Here is a 19,454-nt window from a genome sequence, read left to right on the forward strand (position 1 = left end):
GGATACCTCATTGGCTGCCAGCATGGCCTGGCATGAAGCTGGCAAGGACAGCCTGTGTGTGGGCAGGTCCTGGTGATTCGGATCTGCACTCAGCGCTCCCTGGTGTCGCTGCTGGCAGCCACGTTGCTGTCCTTGAGATGCTGTGTAGCTCTGGAAGCTCCTTTGATGGTGTTGGGATTTTTCCTCATCTTTCCCCACCACCTTGATGAGACCTGTCACGATACAACAGCAGTTTGTCTGGGGAAGTCCTGGTGCTGATGGAAGCAGTTATTCTGCTGACTGCATGCCTGGGTTGGTCCCCACCAGGACAGGCAGGCTGGCTGGCTTGTGTTTCAGTGGCATGGCTGGGATTCAGGTGGGGATGTTGTTCTCGCCTGCCCTGCCGCTCAATTTAGACAGGGTATAGGGTTTCCTGGAGAACAGGCAAGGTTTGGCTGCGCAAAAAGCCTCCCTTACCCATGAAAAGCATAAAGGTTAAAGTGTGCTGCTGAAGTTGTGACAACCGTGTAGCTAGGGAACTGGCGTGCTTGATGCTTTGCCAGATAACCCCAGGACAGGCTGTTTTCCAGCTGCAGCCAATGTAGACTCTGGCTTAAGTTCCTGAATGGGGAGGGAAAAAAAAAAACAACCAAACAACCAAACCAAAAACAGCCTGAGAAATGTTGGTGGTAGTTGGTTTGCATCTGTGCTCTGCGGAGACCCGGAGCCCTGTGCTGCTTGTTGGGGTGTGGGTTTTGGACCAAGGCATCTGAAATCCTGGTGTGTAACAGCTATTGCCCTGCAATGCTACAAATCTTTCTTGTGAGGAGACTATCTCCAGCTTATTTCTCTTTGCCACAAATTAATTTTGTTTTGTAATAGTGCCAAACTATAGGACACTCATCCTTCACACGCGCACCTCCTTTGGAGAACCATTTCTGTGGCTCCCCAGCACTGCAGTGTCCACTCTCAGAGCTTTGCTTCCTCACCTTGTCCCAAGGCTTCGTGCCCGGACGCCAACCCTGACTCTCAGTAAGCGTGTAAGGTTGCAAGCGCCCTGGGAAGGCTGGCTGGCTTCCAGGCAGGCGCTTCTCCTCTCCTTTGAGAATTTTATCCTAGCTTCCGCTGCACTGACCTGTCCAAGGGGGCTGCAGGGCACATCTGTGGTGTGCGGGCTCCTGCTCCCCTGCCTGGTGAGTGGATGTGCTCCTTCCGCCCAGGGATTGCCGGGAGGCTGGTGGAGCAGTTGCAGAACATGCCTCAAGTGACGGTGGTGGCCTCCAGGTGCCTGGCAGCCCTCGGCCAGAGGAGGGGAGAGTCAATTCCAAACTGTATGTTGGCGATGACAGACAGTGGGCAGAGTCCCTGCTGCCCAAGGCACGACGTCTTGCCACTTATTCCTGCCAGTGTGCCCTGCGGAGGCTGAGTTCTGGAGACTCCTGCTCTCCACGGGAGTGGTGGCTATGCTGGGAATGGGTGGTGTAGGTGCCATGGTCTCAGAGATCTGTGGATGCCAGTGATGCCGCAACCTCTGCATGTAAACAACTACATCAGCACTGCTGGTTGGAGCCATGTGCCTCTTCCTGCGGGATCCCTCTTGGTTTTTATCATGTTCCAGGTCCTGCCTCTGATCTCAGGAAAAGGGAGGCTTTCCAGCACAGAGCTGGGCTCACTGAAGACATGAGCCCAAGCTGTGAGGGCTGGAGCGGGAGAACCTGGTGTCTGCTCAGGACCCCCGTCTGTGTCCTGCCGAGCAAATGTTGCTCTTGCATTGAGGTGGTGGTGGGTGCCGAAGATGCTTCTGCCGCTGTGCTGCTGCTGAGGGGCTGCTGGTTTTGCTGTCAGGACTAACTGGGCTCTGGAGGAGGCAGGTCTAGCTGTGAGTCTTGCTTTCTCCTTAGCTTAAACTCTGCCTGTGAGCTGCCTGTGCCGCAGGGCTGCAAGCTACAGCTGGAGGCTGCAGCTGTGAAGGAAGCAGGAAGGCTCCCTTGTGCAGTGCTGCGGTCGGAGCAAGCACTGGCTCGCTGCCTGGGTCTCCAGCCACCACCCAAGGCAAGAGCAGCATCTCTCCCATCGGTGAAGTGTGTACCAGCCTTGGGCTGCTGCCCATAGCAGGGGAAGGGCTTGGTGGGGACCTTTTTTCTCCCCTCATACTATTTGCTGGTGGTCTTCTCTGCAGCAGCAAGGAGGGCTGCAGTCCTGCCTGCCATGCTGGCTGCTTATTGCTGTGTGATGCTCCCGGACCTTTGTGCTCTCCCCGGCAGCTGCCCAAGGCCAGGGCAGTAGCACCTCCAGTACAGGGGTATGGCTGTGTCCCCATCCTGGCTTGTCTTGCTCTCAAGGCCGTGGGTGAAGCACAGCTCCTCTGGCAAAGCCTGACGCTAGCCCATGGCGCACAGAAGCTGGTGGCTTGCTGGGACCCAGGATTTCACAACGTGGAGCAGCACTGTCCTTTCCCCTGCCTGGACAGTGTTGCATCCTCCTAGGAGGTGCTGGGGGTGAGGCAGTTGCCACTCCTGGGATGTCCTTGCTGCCTGCATTGGTGGCCTTGGCTGTGCGTGAGTCCCATGTGGGAACAGCCAGGCTCAGTGTCTGGCAGGACTTGAGCTCCACGTGGCTGTAGGATGGAGAGCTCAGGAGGAGAGACCTGGCCATTAGCTGGCAGGGGCCAAAGCTGGTAACCTCAGCCCACGGTAACCTCAGCCTCCCTGGGGGCACCCGGCCAGCCCAGCCCTGGGGAGAGCCCAACTCCCCCAGCAAGTATCTGCACTCGGCCTTTCGCTGCTCTGTCCTGCCTGGCTGCCGGTAGAGCCCTGTGGAGGAGCAGGGTCCCCCTGCCCACACCCAGCTTGGGTAGCGAGGAGTGATGGGGGGTGGGGCCAGGAGGATGCGTGGTGTGGGGCAGCTCCAGGGGCAGCTGCCTGACCCCCAGCAACCTCTGCCATCTCTTTTTTCTCTCACTGGGAGTTACTCTTGCTGCTTTATCACCTGTCACTGAACACTGGCCTCCCCTGTCACCCGCAAAGGAACACCAGCTGCATATGAGGGGCTGAGCCCTTCCTCCTCTACCTGCACTGGTGCTCCTGCTGCCCTGACACGACAAATGGATGTTCTGGGTTTTTAATAGTTGGTATTATTGGAGTGCTTTTGCCTGACAGCACTGGCTGGGGAGGGCTAGGTCTAGTTACTGGGGGTTCCTCCTGCAAACCCCTCCTGCCCCCCCCCCCCCCCCCCCCCCCCCCGTCTGCCCCCAGCAGGAATCTGGGCAGCGGGCTGCTGTCTGTGCACCCTTCGTGAGCAAGGCTTTCCTCACCTTAAGGTTCAAAGATTTAAAGTAAATGGGGCTCTGCTGGGTGGAGGAACCAGGCAGAAACCTGGCGAAGCCCTTGGGAATCCATCGTCTTCAGGACTCTGCATGCCCATGCTGTGCCCTTGCCCAGCTGGCATGGTGCAGCTGCTCTCCCCAGGGGTTTTTCACACCTGGGTTAAGCCTTGCCCAGGCCCTGAGGCCATGCTCTGGGGTGCAGCACCCCAACAGCACATTCTGCATCTTCAGCAAGGGCTGGCAATGTCTGTGCAGCACCCATGCACAGCCTGACTCTTCCGTGAGCCCCCAGCTCCTTTGTTTCTTTCCCTGATGCCCAAAACACTTTATTTTGCAGAAAACAAGAGTCTTTCAATGGGTTCCCAGAGGAGCCTGCAGCCAGTGCCCAGTTCCTAGCTGCTCTCAGTCCTGCTTCAGGGACCAGCAGCAGTGCCCAGATCCAGTGGTGCCCTCAGGTGCCACGCCGTGCTCACGGAGTGCAGGGTCCTCCAGAGCTGCTCTCCCCAAGGGCTGGTGCCAGTGGGCAGAGCTGGCTGCAGCTCAGTGGCACAGGGGCCAGCACCATCCCCATGGGGTTGCCAGTGGCCACTTTGTGTCACTTGTGGGTGCCTTGGAAGCACTTGGCCACTTGGACCATGCCTGGCTCGGCTAGGCCACCCCAGTGGGATGTTTTTGGGGTGCTGCTGTGTCCGGTGCCAGCCTTCCCTGCAGTGCCATGCCGTGGCACGAGGCGGCTCCATCCCCGTCCCCTGCACAGTGTTTGCATGTCCCTGGCCCGCGGGGGACAGGGAACAGTGGCGTGTCCTTTGAACGGGCTCCAGCAGTGACAGGTGCTGGGAAAGGCGAAGCGGGATGGCTCCCGCTGCTGTAAAGGATCCTCCTCTGCCCGCACTAATCCGGCTCCGTTACACCCGGGATAGAAGAGGTTGCTCCCTCCGGGCGCTGCCACAGTGTGGATGCTGCCCTCCTGACCACCTTCTACACTGGGACCCAGGTAAAGGGGCTGAGTGGGGGGTCCCCATGGCTGGCCCCTTGGGGCATGGCTGTCGGGGATCCCAGGGAAAGCGGAACCCGCAGCCTCAGGAGGAACGTCTCCGTCCCCGTGGGCTTGCTGTGCTGAGCTGCATGACACGGGACTGCTCAGCTGGGACCAACTACTTATAGCTCCTGTCCCAGCAAGCAACTCCCCTATTACTAGGATGGTTGCTGGTGGGCTTTTTCTGGGGCTGGGCTGTCCCAACCTCTAGATGGTTGTGCAGGTTGTGCAGGGGGGGTGGCTGGGGAAGGACGGGCTGCAGAGCCTGGGGCAGAGCAGGGATATAGGCAACAGGCGCAAGGCTGGAGGGAATGGGGTGGCAGCCGGCACATGTATGCAGCCACCAACAGGTCCCCTTGGTGGGGACCACTCAGGCAGGAGCTGCAGTCACCGTGGGACGGGGGATAGACAGTGCTGGTGGCTGCTGGGGCCAGGGGTCTGTGTGGCCCCCGAGCAGACAGGGCTGCGCTTGCGTGGCTGGACCTGCCTGTGCGGTTCCGGGTGGGCAGTGGTGGGGCCGTGCAGGGGGATGCTCACCTTGCCTGATCTCCACCCTGCCAGCCTGGGGCTGGAGCTGCTGTCTCCTGCCCCACCATGGGGGTACATGGCCTTAAATTGGCACCCTGGCTGAGCTGTGCTAGCTGTTTGCACGCTGGAGGCCCTGTGGCAGTGACAGGTGCCGGCATCAGGCCATCGATCAGTCACTGCCGAATAGATACTGGGGCACAATGGGATGGTGCACAGACTGGCGCCCACGTGGGGCCCCTGACTCGGTGCCACCAGCCAGGTGGCAGCAGCACAGCTCCTGGCTGGGTGGCAGCAGCTCGCCCCTCTTCTGCAGGAGCAGAGCTGCTGCCCGCATCCTACCATACCCCTCTGCAGGGCATTGGGTCTGGGGAGCCCTCAGCTTCTGTCTTCTCTTCTGCAGGAGCCTCGTCAAACCAGAAGCACCACAGGGCAGCTGTCTCCTACCCAGAGCGTCCTCATGGAGCAGGGCAGTGGGGTGGGCAGCACACCCAGCGCTGGGGGGGCTGGTGGCATGGCCCCCCCTGAAGCAGACAGCAGCACAACCCAGCTGGCCCCAGCGGCTCCACAAGCTGCCCAGTCCCAAGGCGGGAAGACAGCACCCATGGAGGGGACAGTGCCAGCTGCCACCCAGGTGCAGGATGAAGGGAAGGATAAGCATGGGCAGGAGAAGGCTCCGGTCACTGCTATAGCTCAGGATGGGGGACAGGCAGAGCCTGGGAAGCAGAAGTCTGTGGGAGAGGCTGGAGGAGGGAAGGCAGAGCCAGCAGGGGAGACAGCCCCGACTGCTCCAAAGCCTGGGGATGGAACGAAGGCAGCGCTGGCAGAGGAGGCTTCAGCTGCGCAGCATGATGGAAGGCAGGCAGCACCTGCAGAGGAGATGGTGCCAGCTGCCACCAAGGCTCAGGATGGAGGGAAGGACAAGCCTGTGAAGGAGCAAGCCCCTAGTGGGTTAGAAGCTGAGGGTGGTGGGAAAGCACAGCCTACGGAGGAGGCAGTTCTGTCTGCATCGGAGGCTGAAGGAGGGAAAGCAAAACCCACAGAGGAGACAGCCTTGGCTGCAACACAAGCTCAGGATGGAGGCAAAGAAGAGTCTGCGAAGGAGAAAACCACAGCTGCTGCAAAGGAGAAGGCCCCAGCTCCTGCAAAAGCTCAGAATGGAGGGAAGAAAGCCCCAAAGACAGAGAAAACCCCAGCTGATAAAAAACCTGCAAAGGAGAAGGCTCCAGCTACTGTAAAGCCTCAGGATGGAAAGAGTAAAGTAGCAAAGGCAGAAAAAGCCCCAGCTGCAAAAAAGGCTCAAGATGGAGGCAAAGAAGAACCTGCAAAGGAGAAATGCACAGCTCCTGCAAAGGAGAACACCCCAGATTCTGCCAAGGCTCAGGATGGAGAGAAGGCAGCAGCAAAGGCAGGGAAAACCCCAGCTGCAATGAAGCCTCAAGATGGAAGCAAAGAGCCTGCAAAGGAGAAACCCCTGGCTACTGCAAAGGTGCAGGATGGAGGGAAGAAAGCTGCAAAGGTGGAAAACCCCACAGTTGCATCAAAGGCCAAGGATGGAGGCAAAGAAGAACCTGCAAAGGAGAAGGCTCCAGCTACTGTAAAGGCTCAGGATGGAGAGGAGGCAGTAGCAAAGCTAGAGAAAAACCCAGCTGCAAAAAAGGCTCAAGATGGAGGCAAAGAGAAGCCTGCAAAGGAGAAAGTCCCAGTTGCTGCACAGATGCAGGATGGAGAGAAAGCAGCAGCAAAGGCAGGGAAAACCCCAGCTGCAAAGAAGTCTCAAGATGGAAGCAAAGAGCCTGCAAAGGAGAAAGCCCTGGCTGATGCAAAGGTGCAGGATGGAGGGAAGAAACCTGCAAAGGTGGAACCCCCGCCAGCTGCCGCAGAGGCTGGGGATGGAGGCGAGGAGCCCACAGAGGCAGCGGCCATGGCTGCTGTGGAGGCTCTGGGTGAAGGGGAGAAAGTGGCAAAGGCAGAGGAGACAGATGAGCAGCAGCAGCGGAGGGGCCCTGAACCCCTGCGCCCAGCTCTGCTGCAGAGCCTGAGCTGCCCAGCTACCTGCCAAAGGTACCTGCACCCTCCTGGGAGGGGGTCCCCTCCCCTTGTTTCTTCCCGGGGAGCCCCAGGTCCCTCTGAGCAGAGGGGGGCGCTGGGCTTGGGGGGCTGCTGCCTGGGCTCTGCTCATCTCCTGCTCCTGCTTCCAGGGAGGAGCAGCCCTGGGTGGAGGCGGCAGCAATGGAGATGATACCAGAGGAGACCGTGGTGGTGGAGCCGAGAGAGGGTCCGACAGAGCCTGGCCCTGCCCCGCCAGCCCTGGGGGACCTGCAGCCCCCGGAGGCCCCCATCCCTGCAGGGAGCCCTGGCACCCCGCAGGAGAGGACATTGCCCAGTCCCGCGGGGCAGCCCCCGGTTCCTACTGGGGCCACAGAGCAACCTGGCCCCGGGGCGCAGCCCTCCTCAACGGAGGCAGAGCCACCCCCCAGCCCCTACCTCACCCCCGATTTTGGGAAGGAAGACCCTTTTGAGATACTGGGTAAGGCTGTGTGCTGCCTGCCTTGTCCTCACACCCGCGACCCTCTGCGGGGCAGCAGCACGGGGTCCCCCGCGGCCCTGCCTGCTGCCAGCTCATGCTCTTGGCTCGTCGCCCGTCCGGTGGCCTTCGAGCTCCTGTTGCACTGTAAACAGGGCTAAATGCGTCACGTCCCCCCCACCCCGGCCCCTCCGGCCACAGCCTGGCACGGTCCCCGCGGCTGGGGCTGCCCGGGAGGAAGAGAAGCCCGGGGAGTGACAGCCACCGCCTGGCCGGTGACAGGGGACAGCATGTCCCCGTGTCCTGCACCGCTGTCCTTGCGGGGATGGCAGAGCTGGGGCACTGCGCCCAGCCCGGGGGCAGCGGCTGCTGATGGTGGGGCTCCCTGCGAGGCAGGCTCCTGCCCTCGCGTGGGGAAGGGTGGCCCAGGACTGGGTGCGTGGGGTCTGTCCTGGGAGTGCGAGCAGGACGTGGTGGTGACCCGGAGAGGGTGACGCGCAGCAGCGTGGCCTGGAGAGGGCGAGCGTGACACGCGGGATGGTGGGGAGTGAGCGTGCAGCAGGGTGGGTGCCAGCGAGGGGGCGTGCAGCGGGGTGGGTGCCTTGCAGCAGGGCGATTATGCAGGCTGTGGTGAGGGACCTGTCGGGGGATGCTGCATCCCCCGGTGCAGCAGGCAGCCAGGAGACCCTGATTTGCAACCAAGCACTTGGCACCTGGCTGCATCCTGTACCCACAGGCTTAGCTGGGCTGTGCCACTGGATGCCTGCCCTCACCCTGCACTTGGGTGTGCTCCCGGCCTCGGGCACCCCGGGGTACTCAGTGATGGAGTCTCCCAGCTGGGCAGCTCCCCTTCTCATCCAAGCCCTCTTCTCTGTGCAGATGACGTCCCTCCGCCACCAGCACCCTTTGCGCACCGCATTGTCACCCTACGATCAGCCAACGTCAGCTCTCAGTTCAACCTCAGCTCTAAGGACATCCTGGGAGGGTAAGGAGGGGCTCTGGGACGGCACAGAACACCTGGCTTTTCCCCAGCACTGCCCCGAGCTGCCGTCCAGCCTTGGGCAACAGTCCTGGTCGATGGAACTTTTCTGGCCATGATGGATTGGTGCCTCGGGTGGGATGTGTATGAAGAGGAGCATGGGGCAGCACACCAGAGCAGTGTGGGGGTCCCCAGCAGCCTGGGTGGCTGATGATGTTGGCATCTCTCCCTCTGTCCCTGCCCAGGGGCAAGTTCGGTGAAGTCCACACGTGCACGGAGAAGCAGACAGGGCTCAAGCTGGCAGCTAAAGTGATCCGGAAGCAGGGTGCCAAGGACAAGGTCTGATCGATGCTGGGGTGGGGGGCTGCTTCTGGCCATGGTGCCAGACAAGGCCATGGTGGCAGGGACAAGGTGGTGGGTGGCAGTGTCATGCCCAGTGTGTCCCTGGTGCTGTGACAGAGCCTGTCCCTGTGCTGGTGGCTTGGCCAGGGCTGACAATCTGCACTGCTGTGGGGCTCATTCTGCAGGAGATGGTACTGCTGGAGATCGACGTGATGAACCAGCTGAACCACCGCAACCTCATCCAGCTCTATGACGCTATTGAGACGCCTCGGGAGATCATCCTTTTCATGGAGTTGTGAGTGCTGGGGTAGCACTGTGTGGGACCCAATGCCTGGGTGAGGTGTACTGTCACAGGGGATGCTGTAGCAATGTAGCGGACGTGTCAGGGCCCCAGGGAATGTCCCTCACCTTGCCCATCACCTCTCAGACGTCTCCTCATCTCATGCTGGGCTCAGAGGCAACCTCAGGCTCTGCCTGGCTGGGACAGCATCTCCTTTCATCATGGCTGTGTTGCAGGTGGAGATGACCCAAGTCCTTCCCCCACAGCTTCTTTTTCCCCAACCACTTGCTCCAGGGAGGCTGGGGCGGTTCTGCTCTACAAACCCCGGGGCAGCTGGGGTGTTTTGGGGTAACTGCCCCTCCCCCATGCCACCCTTGAGGGGGGTGTCCTAATCCCAGCACACACACATCCCACTGTGGCTCTGCTCAGCCTCTATACGAGCATTTTCACAGTGAGACTGGGCTGGGGGTCCCCGGGGCAGGCAGAGGGGCTCTGCAGAAGGGTGGCATGGGGCAGGGAGCCCTAGGTGACCTCGTGGTCTGTCCCTGTTCAGTGTGGAGGGTGGCGAGCTCTTCGAGCGGATCATCGATGACGATTACCACCTGACAGAGGTGGACTGCATGGTGTTCGTCCGGCAGATCTGCGAGGGCATCCGCTTCATGCACCACATGCGCGTCCTCCACCTTGACCTCAAGGTGTGGGGTTGGTGGTGGGGCAGGGGCTGGCCACTGCTTGTGGGGCTGGGGAAGGCTGGGATGCAGAGGGGCAGGCAGTGGGTGTTTGCAGCCACCAAAGCGGGGAGCACTGCCTGCTGGTCTGAACCCTGCCATGCTTGTGAGGGCAGTGTGTCCCTGACATCAGCCAGCCATGGGAGGGAAACCTGCAAGTCAGTATCGCTCTGGTGCGGGTCAGCTGCAGGACCCATGGTCCCTCCAGTGGACCATGTCCATGACCCTGGACGCTGGTGATGTCCCCTCTCAGCAGTGGGGCAATAGTCTCCCTGTCCCTACAGCCCGAGAACATCCTCTGCGTTGCTGCCACCGGCCACATGGTGAAGATCATCGACTTTGGGCTGGCTCGAAGGTGCCATCTTCCCCCCTCAGCTCCATTCCTCCTCCCTGTCCCCCTCCCACCCTTTGGCCCCATATGCCCTCGGGGTGCTAGGAGCCCCAGGACCTGCTCTGGGCTGTGGCTTTGCCCACAGCTCTGGCCCTGGCTCTCCCTGGCTGGCACGGGAGGGCTGGAGAGGGCAGTGTCTGCTGGGAGGGGGACAGTGGTTTGGGGGAGCAGCCTGTCCCCCTCCTGCTGACTTGTTACCCCTGGCTGCAGGTACAACCCCCAGGAGAAGCTGAAAGTGAACTTTGGCACCCCTGAATTCCTCTCTCCCGAGGTGGTCAACTACGAGCAGGTCTCCTACTCCACAGACATGTGGAGCATGGGTGTCATCACCTACATGCTGTACGTCAGGGCTGCACAGGGGTGCTGCCAGTACTGTGCTGGGGTGCTGGGGCAGAGCCCTGCCCCAGGCACTGAGCTGTTCCCAAGCTGTACACATCCCCCAGGCACCCAGATGCTTGGTGGGGTGGTGGAGGGTGCTGGAAGGGGAGGTGGGTAGGTGGGGCTGGTGGCTGGGGGGCAGCAAGTGGGGACAGGGAGTGTCTGTGCCCACATGTTCAGGCAGGAAACAGCTCAGCTCAGCTCTTGGCAAGAGCGCAGTGTGGTTCCAGCAGCTGTACGCTGCCTTCCTTCTCAGGACTGCCCTGCCTCACTCCCCTGGGCAGCCCCAGCCAGATTGGCTCTGTTCCGGGGGGTTTTGGAGGTGCTGCAGCCCAGCAGCACCTGACTCCTCACCACCCTCCACCCCCAGGCTCAGCGGCCTCTCCCCCTTCTTGGGTGACAATGACACTGAGACGCTAAACAACGTTCTGGCTGCCAACTGGTACTTTGACGAAGAAACCTTTGAGAGTGTCTCTGATGAGGCCAAGGACTTCGTCTCAAACCTCATCATCAAGGAGAAGAGGTGTGAGGCTGGCAGCGGCCATGGCGGTCCTGGGGTGGGCATCCCCAGAGCTGCATGCCCAGCCCCTGGGTACCACACACTGCCCTCTGCACCGGGACCAGCAGCATCCCATGATGTCCTGTGCCAAATGGGCCTCACAGGGCCCTGCCCTGGCTGCTGGCTGTCCTTGGCGGACCCCTGTGTCCCTCGAGGGTCTCCTGCCCCAAGCAGGATATGCTGGACTACGCAGGGTCCTGCCCAGCCCCACCAGTCCCTGGGCACTTCCCTCTGGCTAGTTCCTTCCCTGCAGGTTTCTTGGGTTTTGGGGCTCTTGGGCAGCTGGAGAAGGGAGGGGCTGGGGCAGAGGGGCTTGAGCAGGGGTGACTTGGGCTCCTCTCTCCCCCAGTGCCCGGATGAGTGCCGGCCAGTGCCTGCAGCATCCTTGGCTCAACAACCTGGCAGAAAAGGCCAAGCGCTGCAACCGCCGGCTCAAGTCCCAGGTCTTGCTCAAGAAATACGTCATGCGGCGGCGCTGGAAGGTACAGGGAGTGTGGGGTTGGCACGGGGCGGGAGGGTCAGTGCCATCTGGGGGAGCTAGTGGGGGGGCTGTTGGCCTCTGCCTGTCCTGACAGATGGCCTCTGGGACATGGAGGATGGCTCTGTCTAACTGTGGTGCTGGCAGCCAGGACACAAGGGCTGGGGACCCCTCAGCCTGGAGAAGGGGCTCCCCAGTTCCATGGTCCTTGCGTGGGTGCCCCCAAGGTGGGATCCCCCCCAACCAGTGTAGGTCCCTTTGTGGTGGTCTTCTCTGAGTTGATCCCAAGGGCACTTTTTAAGAGGCAGGGGTGGTGTCAGGACAGTGTAGTGGATGACCCGCAGCATCAGCCCTGTGCCTCCCCCTGCCCTGCGCTCCCCTCCCATGCAGCCCAGCTGCGTGGGTGCCCAGGTGGCTGTCTACTCCCCAACCCAGCTCCTCACCAGCCCCAAGAGCAGGGTCTGGCTCAGCCTCCAGAGCTCCAGCCCTCATGGTAGGATGAGCATCTCTCCTCTTCCCCTTTACAGAAAAACTTCATTGGGGTGTGTGCTGCCAACCGCTTCAAGAAGATCACCAGCTCGGGGTCACTGACAGCACTGGGTGTCTGAGCGGGGGCTCCCGGGGTGAGCCAAATGTGAGTTGAGGCCAGAGAGGAACTGCTTGAGAGGGTCCCACATCAGTCTTGCTTCTGGATGGCAGCAGGATCTTGCTGGGGTCAGCCACTGCCTGCTTCCCACTGTGGGGGCCAGGGGCTGGAGCCACGCAGCACCCTCCCTGCCTATGCTGCTGCCAAATGGCTTCTCTGGACCCTCTTCCACTGTGGTGTGTGCTGCACCCCTGCTCCGTGCCACTGCCACTGCGGGAGCTGCTCTGCTGCATCCCCTGGGGCTGCACCCTGCCTTGGCACCCAGCGGCTGCAGGACTGCTCAGGGGCCGGGACCTGGCAGAGCTCCTCACCTGCACCCACCTCTGTGAAGCCGCTCTGCCAAGCTCATCCCACCCCAGGTGGCATTGCTGCACTGGGCACCCGCTGCTGGGGACGCCGGCAGTGCCTCCTGGGCTCCCGGGGCTCCAGCCCTCCCATTGAGCCAATGCTCCCATCTGGATTTCCTCGGACTGCGAGGCCGCTCCTGAGCAGTGGTTTCCGATCTCATCCCTGGCCCGGCTGCGTGATGCCTGACCCACAGCACCTCTGCTCCGCTTGTGTTTCCTTCCTGTGGCCTTGGAGGAGAAAGGTCAGCCCGGTGTGAGCCCGCTGCCTGGGCCGCCCTGTGCGCTTGCTGCTACCTTGGACCCAAGACTTGTGCGCTCTGCCTGTAAATGCTGCAGCCCTGCCCTGCCTTTGCTGTCGCTGGACCTCGAGCTGCCCGACCTCCCTTCCCAGCACTGTGGCTCAGTGTAGGGATGCCGGAGGGCAGGTGTGGACCTGCAACCCTGGTGCTTTGGCACCAGAGCCGGGGCCGAAGTGCCTCCTCCCTGACGGGCCAGGCATGCGGGAGTGGAGCTGGCCCGGAGCTGCAGCTCGCACAGGAAGGGAGGAAGCAGCGAGCATGCTTCCAGCAGCATCCCCAGCTGGGAGCCAGCGAGGGAAGAAGGAGGCTTTGTGTTCCTCCTGCCCTCCCTGCCCTTCAGCTCTGCCAGCGGGGGAAAAACACAACCTCTGCCTCACCCGTCCCCGCCAGATCAAGATGAGCGAGGCGTCCTAATGTAGAGCAGCTGGACCGTGCTCCCCCGCTGCCGCAAGCATCGCTCCAGCCCCGACCACCAACACACAGGAACTGCCGGTCGGTGGCTGTGGCTGCCAGCTCCCCCACCGCACGTGGGGGCTTCCCGGGACTGGCTGGGCTGTGGGAGGCGGGTGCTGCCCCAACTCCTCCACCTCGCCCAGACCCCCTTCCCCTCTGCCTGCACCCCTTGGGGCTGCCTGGTGCTGCCAAAGGATGGGAATCCCCTGGGCTTTGCAGCTTTCAGCCTTGCCCACTGCGGAGGGGGCTGGGGGGCGAGTGGGGGGTCCCGGGCTCTCCCTGCCCTCCGCTTTGGCTTTTGCTGTGGCCAAGCTCCATGAAGCCACGGCTTTGTGTTTGCTCTGGGGCTGCTTGTGCCCTCTGTGCCTGCTGGAAAAACCCTGGGGAGAGATGGGGGAGGCACCAGCCCCCCAGCCCCACTGGCTGCAGCAGGTGAAGGGGCTTCGGGCTCATCCCCACTGGGCTGGGGACACGGCTCATGGGGCTGGAGTCCTGCCCAGCTCTCGCCTTCTTGTAAATAAATGTACAGGTCTGCTCGCAGCCTGCTCCTGCCCTGTTTCTCTGGGGGCCACTCCTGGCCTGCTCCCTGGGCCACTGCTCCTGCTTGTGTGGGCCGTCCAGCCGCAGTCTGAGGGCTGCAGATAAGCAAGGAGGGGATGGAAAATGGCATCTCATCTCCAGGGTAGAGCAGTCATAGAGCGGCCCCGGCTGTGCTGGTGACCAGGACTGCCTGGTGTGTCCCAGGCAGGGCTGTGCAGCCCACAGTGCCGAGGGGTTCTGGTCTCCACACCTGGTGGCTGTGCAGCAGCAACAGGCTCTGAGCACCCCAGGGTGCTGGGGAAAAGGAGGAAGGGAGGGATGGAGAGATGGATGGTCAGAGGTGTCCTCACAGCTTTGGCATCTGCCCAAGTGGGGTGGGATGCCCAGGCAAGGGTTGGTGGGGGGGGGCAGCATCCCTCTGCCCAGTGGGGCTGCAGCCGGCCCTGAAGCAGTTAAGGCTGCCCAGTCGTGGACGCCGGCTCCTGCCGCAGGCGTCCCTCCCAGCCACTTCCTGCCGGCAGCCTTTGACCGGTTCCTGTCGGTGACCACCCTGTGGGCCTGGAAGCCAGCGCAGCCCCATCTGGTTTGAGTTATGCTCCGCAGCGGTGACGTCTCCTTCCTGTCTGGCCCCAGGAGCTGTGTATCGCCCCGGTGGGCCACGGGGGCTGCAGGGCCCCACTGTGGGTTGGCCCACAGGGCTCCCGGCTGGGCCGTCACCCCCGGACACACCTGGCACCCTGAGCTGCTCTGGGGGATCAGATCCTGGATGCAGACCTGCGTGTGCATGGCTACAGCACAGGGATGCACAGGCACCAGCACATCTTGGTGCCTCAGGCCCAGGGTGGGGAGCCTGCACTCCACAGCCTAGTTTGGCTTCTCCAGCCCCCTCCTCTCCTGCCCTGGGACCCCATGGGGTCACCCATTGCACCTCCATCAGGGTCAGTGGAGTGTGGCCATGGGGCTGACACTCATGGGCGCAGCCATAGCCCCATCCTGTGCTCCTGGCTGAGGGACAGGACAGGGCTTAGGAGCCCGGATCCCCAGGGAGGGGACCACTCCTGCTGGGGCCGATGGGCATGGTAACAGGACTGGTCCTGATCCAGCACAGGCCATGGCAGCTGACACGATTGCTCATGTGGGTGGTCCTTGTCACCCCCACAGATGGACAGGGCAGTCTGGGGTGTGGTGTGTCCACAGCATCTATCTCCGGAGCCTTGAGAACTTGCACAGAGCAGCACCCTTTCCACTTCTGTGTCTGCACCCCATCCCTGTGGCACCCACCCTGCCTGCACAAGCAAGGGACCCCACAGACAGTACAGGGAGGGAAGGGGAGCAGACAGACCTCCTGCACCGGCACCTGGCAGCACCACCAGTGGCGGCAGCAGGATTGCCCCGTGACCAGGTGCAGCCCAGTCCCTGGCTGCGGCACAGCCCATACTAGGAGTGGGCAAGTGGGCCAGGGGCCAGGCCACCCACTGTGAGCTGGGAGCAAGCCGGGGAAGAGGCAGGGCAGGGTTAACACTGGGCCCACAGCCGGGATCTGGGGCAGGCATGAAGAAGGGAAGCACTGGGAGAGTGGATGGCCCTGGTCTGCATGCCCAGGACAGTGCAGGCAGCCAGGCTTTGCAGGATGGGGGTCCCCATCCCCAGGGGCTGCAGCTCAGAGGAGCAATGGGATGTACCACACGGTGCCACGCTGCTCCCAGCGCAGGAACCCCAGCCCAGGGCAACATGTGGGCCAGGGCCATGGGGCCAGGGCTGTGCATTCCCAGGCGGTGGCGGGAGCTGAGGCGGGCGATGGGCCCGGCTGTGCTGCGTGGGAACCAGACGGCCCCTGGGCATGGCTGCGGCGCTCGCTTCCTCCCGCGCCCCCGGGGACCGTGCGAAGGAGGGGGCTGAGGTCAGCCGCACTCGCTGCCGGCCGCTCCAGAGACGCCAGCATGATGTAGGCGCTCAAATATTGTTTTCCACTGGGGAAGGGAAAAAAAAGGCAGAAAAGAGGCCCAGGACTGAGTGGCTGTCCCTGATGATGAAGGGCGGCCCCCCCCGCCCCCCTGCCCAGGGCTGGGACATGGCCATGGCCAGGCAGCGGCCGTCTGGGGACTGATAACAGGGCTGACGTGGCCATGGCGTTCCTGGTCCCTGAGTGACGACAGCACCGTCCCTTGGTGCCAGCATGGCCCCCACAGAAACCCACAGAACTGGCCAAGCTGGGGTCCTGCCGGCCTTGGGAGGTCAGCGGGGGCTCTGCCCCAAGCCCATTCCCCACAGCAGTGTGGAGAGCCTCCCCCAACCCAGCATCCTCCCCCCAGGCCTGCCCTGGGGCTGGCTGTGCTGTGGGGTCCAGACATTGCTGGTCCTGTGGTCCACCCTGTCCCAGCCTGGAGTTGGCCAGATGAGGGTATGGGCGCAGCACCCCACTTTGCCAGCATCACTCTGGCCCCAATCCAGTGCTGCAGAGACTCTGGCCCCAGTGTTTTGGCAGTGCATGGGAAGGTGCTGGCAGCCAGTTTTCAGCCCAGGGCTGTGTGGGGACCCTCACCCACCCCAGTGCTCCCCAGCCTGCCCGGCTGGGGCAGGCCCCCATGCCCAGCCTGGTGCCAGCAGTGGTGACTCAGCCGGTGCTTCCTCACCAGCAGCCACCCGGCGTGATTCAGGTCAGAGGAATCCACTTTCTCCTGCTGTTCCCATTGCAGCCGCAGCTCCTGGCACAGCCCAGCTCTGGGGGCTGCCTTGCCTTTGACATGTCTGCAGGGACCTGATGGGATCAGCCAGGCACTGGCACCGCCCCAAGCAGGGACAGAGAAGGGAGGGAGCACTGGTTTCCCCAGAGCAGAGCCCCCCACACTGTACTACCGCCTCCCACTCCTCCCCAGTGTCTGTCTGAGGCCATGCCAGTGCGTGAGCAGGGCCATGTGTTGAGGCTGGTGCCAGTTGTGCCATGCATGGCACCTGGGGTGAATCTGGGCACTTTGAGGGGTTCCAGGTGCAGGGAGGTGGCAGTGAGGTTCTGCAAGGGCTCACTCCTGCCACACCACATCCCCCTGACCCTCACCAGCAAGGTTTCCTCCTGCTACCCCAGGATGGGGCTTTGGAGGCAGGATCTTGTCCCCAGCATCTCCCATGGACACAGAACCTGGATGAAGGTGCCCTGACCCAGTCCATGTCCTGTCCCACCACAGCCTCACTGTCCAGCTGGTGATCACCAGTGGAGGGGCCAGTGAGGATGAAGGCTGCGCTGGGTGGCCTCGGGGACACATGTTCTCCCAGCCAGTGCCTGGGCTGGGGCAGAGGGTCCCCAGCTTGACCCTGCCTGGTGCCCACCCCGAGCAGGGCGCAGAGACCACAGAGGCAGCATTGGGGAATCTGTTTTTATTTGGTGCCGGGGCTGTACTGGGATGGGCCAGTCCCTCACTCAAAGAAGAACATGCCGGGTGTCCGGTAGAGGCAGGGGGGCAGCCCCAGCGGGTAGCCATTGCCCCCCTGCAGTGGGATTGCACTCCTCGGTCCCCATGGCTCCTTCTGCTCACCCACCCGTGGCCCCGCAGCCCCGAAGGGTGGCTGGCGGGGGGCAGCAGGGGCTGGGGGGGACGCAGCCAGGAGATGCTCCAGCGCTGTGCTGCACGGCCGCTCCTTCATGCAGAAGCTCAGCGCCTGCACCCGGCACTGGTAGCTGCTGCCCAGCGCCTCAGGCCCTGACCGGCCAAAGGAGCCGAAAACAGGCAGGGGAGGCTGCACATAGCCCTCCCCTTCCAGGAAGCAGGATGGGGGGGGCTTCCCTGTGCCCAGGATGGTGCCAGGGAACATGGGGGGCACCTGCCCAAAAGACTGGCCAGACCCCAGCCTAGGGACAGCTGGCTCCTCACCCTCTAGCTGCCCCGGGGGGGTGCCTGGGGGTGCCTGAGAGTCCTGTGGGGGGTCTCTGGGCTGGGCGGGCAGCAGGGTGGGCAGCAGGGTAGGGTGTGGTGCCGGGCGCTCACCGGGCTGCGGGTACTGACCTGGCCGGGGCAGCTGCAGCGCCGCCGGGAGCCCCCCGAAGACAGTCTCTTTGGGTGGGCAGCTCTCCGGGGGGCTGAAGAAAGACCCCTTGGGCTGCGGCGCATCCGGCAGGTACAGGCAGGGCTGCCTTGCCTTGGGTGGTTGCCGCTGGGTGCAGGGCTCCGTGCACCCTGGCACCCCGTCGCCCTCAGACAGTGTGGTGGGGCTTGGCAGGCGCCCCATAGCCGCTGGTGAGGCATAGCCCCCCTCCGCCTTCCCCTCCTCAGGCAGTGGGGCGGCGGGCAGCCCTCGCGACCGGTGCCTGGGGGGCTTCCCACGCCCCTCGTCACCATCGGTACCCGGTGCATCCTGGAGGCCCCTCTTCCTGGTGAAGCGCCGTCGGCGCCGCAAGAAGCTGCCATTCTCAAACATGTTGTAGCAGTCGGGGTCAAGCGTCCAGTAGTTGCCCTTGCCCGGCTTCTTGTCATCGCGGGGCACCTTAACAAAGCACTCGTTAAGGGAGAGGTTGTGGCGGATGCTGTTCTGCCAGCCCTGCTTGTTCTCACGGTAGAAGGTGAAACGGCCCATGATGTAGCGGTAGATGCCACTGAGCGTGATGCGCTTCTCGGGCGCACTCTGGATGGCCATGGTGATGAGGGCGATGTAGCTGTAGGGTGGCTTGGTGGCCTCAGGGCTGGTGGGTGGTGGGGGGCCGCGGAAGGGGCCACCGGACGGCTCGGGGACTGGTGGGCAGCGCAGTGCTGCGTCGCCAACAGGGAGGTCTGGCTGCATCCTCCTGGCCAGCCGCAGCCCTCCTGCACCGCCGCTGCTCCTGCTCTGCCGCACGGCCCCGGCACGGCCCATTAAAACCCGTCGGCAGCCCAGCCTCCCGCGCCTGGCCAGCGAGGGGGCGGCGGGCCCCTCCTCTCCGGGGCCGCCCAGGGCGGAGCGGGGCTCTGCCGTCCAGCACTGGTCCCTGCGGACGGATGGACGGACGGCCGCGCCGCCAAGGCCTGCGGCCAGCAGCCAGCAGCCAGCAGCCTCGGGACTGGCATAGCTGTGGCCTCCCTGGGGCAGAGGCAGGCAGCGCTGGCCTCGGTCAAGCCCTGGGCATGGCCCCCGCCTCCCCCAGCCCCTCTTTCCATGGGAGGTTCCCACGATCTGGGTCTCATCCTGCCTGCCCATGGCACACAGCCAGGCCCTGGCCAGGGATGGCACAGGGCTGAGCAGGGTGCTGCTGGCAGGGCTGGGGCTGCTGCCATCCCCGAGCTCCCCACACACCCCCTGCCCACCCCAGTGCCTCAGCCCCTGCCTCCAGCCTGGGGTTGTCCCTGGGCACCATGCCAGATCTCCGCTGTGCTGGGTCCCCACACCGTGCCCGGCCAGGACACTGGCTCCAGGGTGCAGCACAGACCCCACCTCCCAGGAGCCCCCTCACTCCACTCACCAGGGGAAACTGAGGCACAGGCAGTGAGTGCCTTTGGGACAGGCTCGGGTCGGCAAAGCAGCTAACAGGCACCTTGCCACTGCCTGCAGCCCCTGCCAAGGGCCCAGGACCTGGGGCAGGACAGGTCTTGAGCCAGCACAGGGACAGGGGGGTTGGCTGTCCTCCATGGCTGGGGCTGAGCTGGCTTTGCCCACAGCATGAGGCTCTGCCCAGGCTC

General features: G+C 63.1%; 2 protein-coding genes across 2 annotated transcripts; one reads left to right on the top strand and one right to left on the bottom strand.

The window, feature by feature from the left end:
• The first annotated feature begins 4,164 nt into the window (after positions 1-4,164).
• Positions 4,165-13,812, top strand: MYLK2 (myosin light chain kinase 2). Its single transcript, XM_064465545.1, has 12 exons — positions 4,165-4,298; positions 5,269-6,929; positions 7,067-7,395; positions 8,272-8,377; positions 8,617-8,710; positions 8,899-9,008; positions 9,547-9,688; positions 10,006-10,076; positions 10,323-10,451; positions 10,861-11,013; positions 11,399-11,531; positions 12,055-13,812. The coding sequence occupies exons 2-12, from the start codon at positions 5,326-5,328 to the stop codon at positions 12,133-12,135; spliced, it is 2,952 nt and encodes a 983-aa protein (XP_064321615.1). The 5' UTR covers positions 4,165-4,298; positions 5,269-5,325; the 3' UTR covers positions 12,136-13,812.
• A 3,357-nt stretch (positions 13,813-17,169) lies between these two features.
• FOXS1 (forkhead box S1) lies at positions 17,170-19,377 on the bottom strand. The gene has a single exon (XM_064465546.1). The coding sequence runs from the start codon at positions 18,973-18,975 to the stop codon at positions 17,224-17,226; it is 1,752 nt and encodes a 583-aa protein (XP_064321616.1). The 5' UTR covers positions 18,976-19,377; the 3' UTR covers positions 17,170-17,223.
• Between the last annotated feature and the right edge of the window lie 77 nt (positions 19,378-19,454).

This window comes from Phalacrocorax carbo, chromosome 14, assembly GCF_963921805.1.
Source record: "Phalacrocorax carbo chromosome 14, bPhaCar2.1, whole genome shotgun sequence".
NCBI lineage: Eukaryota > Metazoa > Chordata > Aves > Suliformes > Phalacrocoracidae > Phalacrocorax > Phalacrocorax carbo.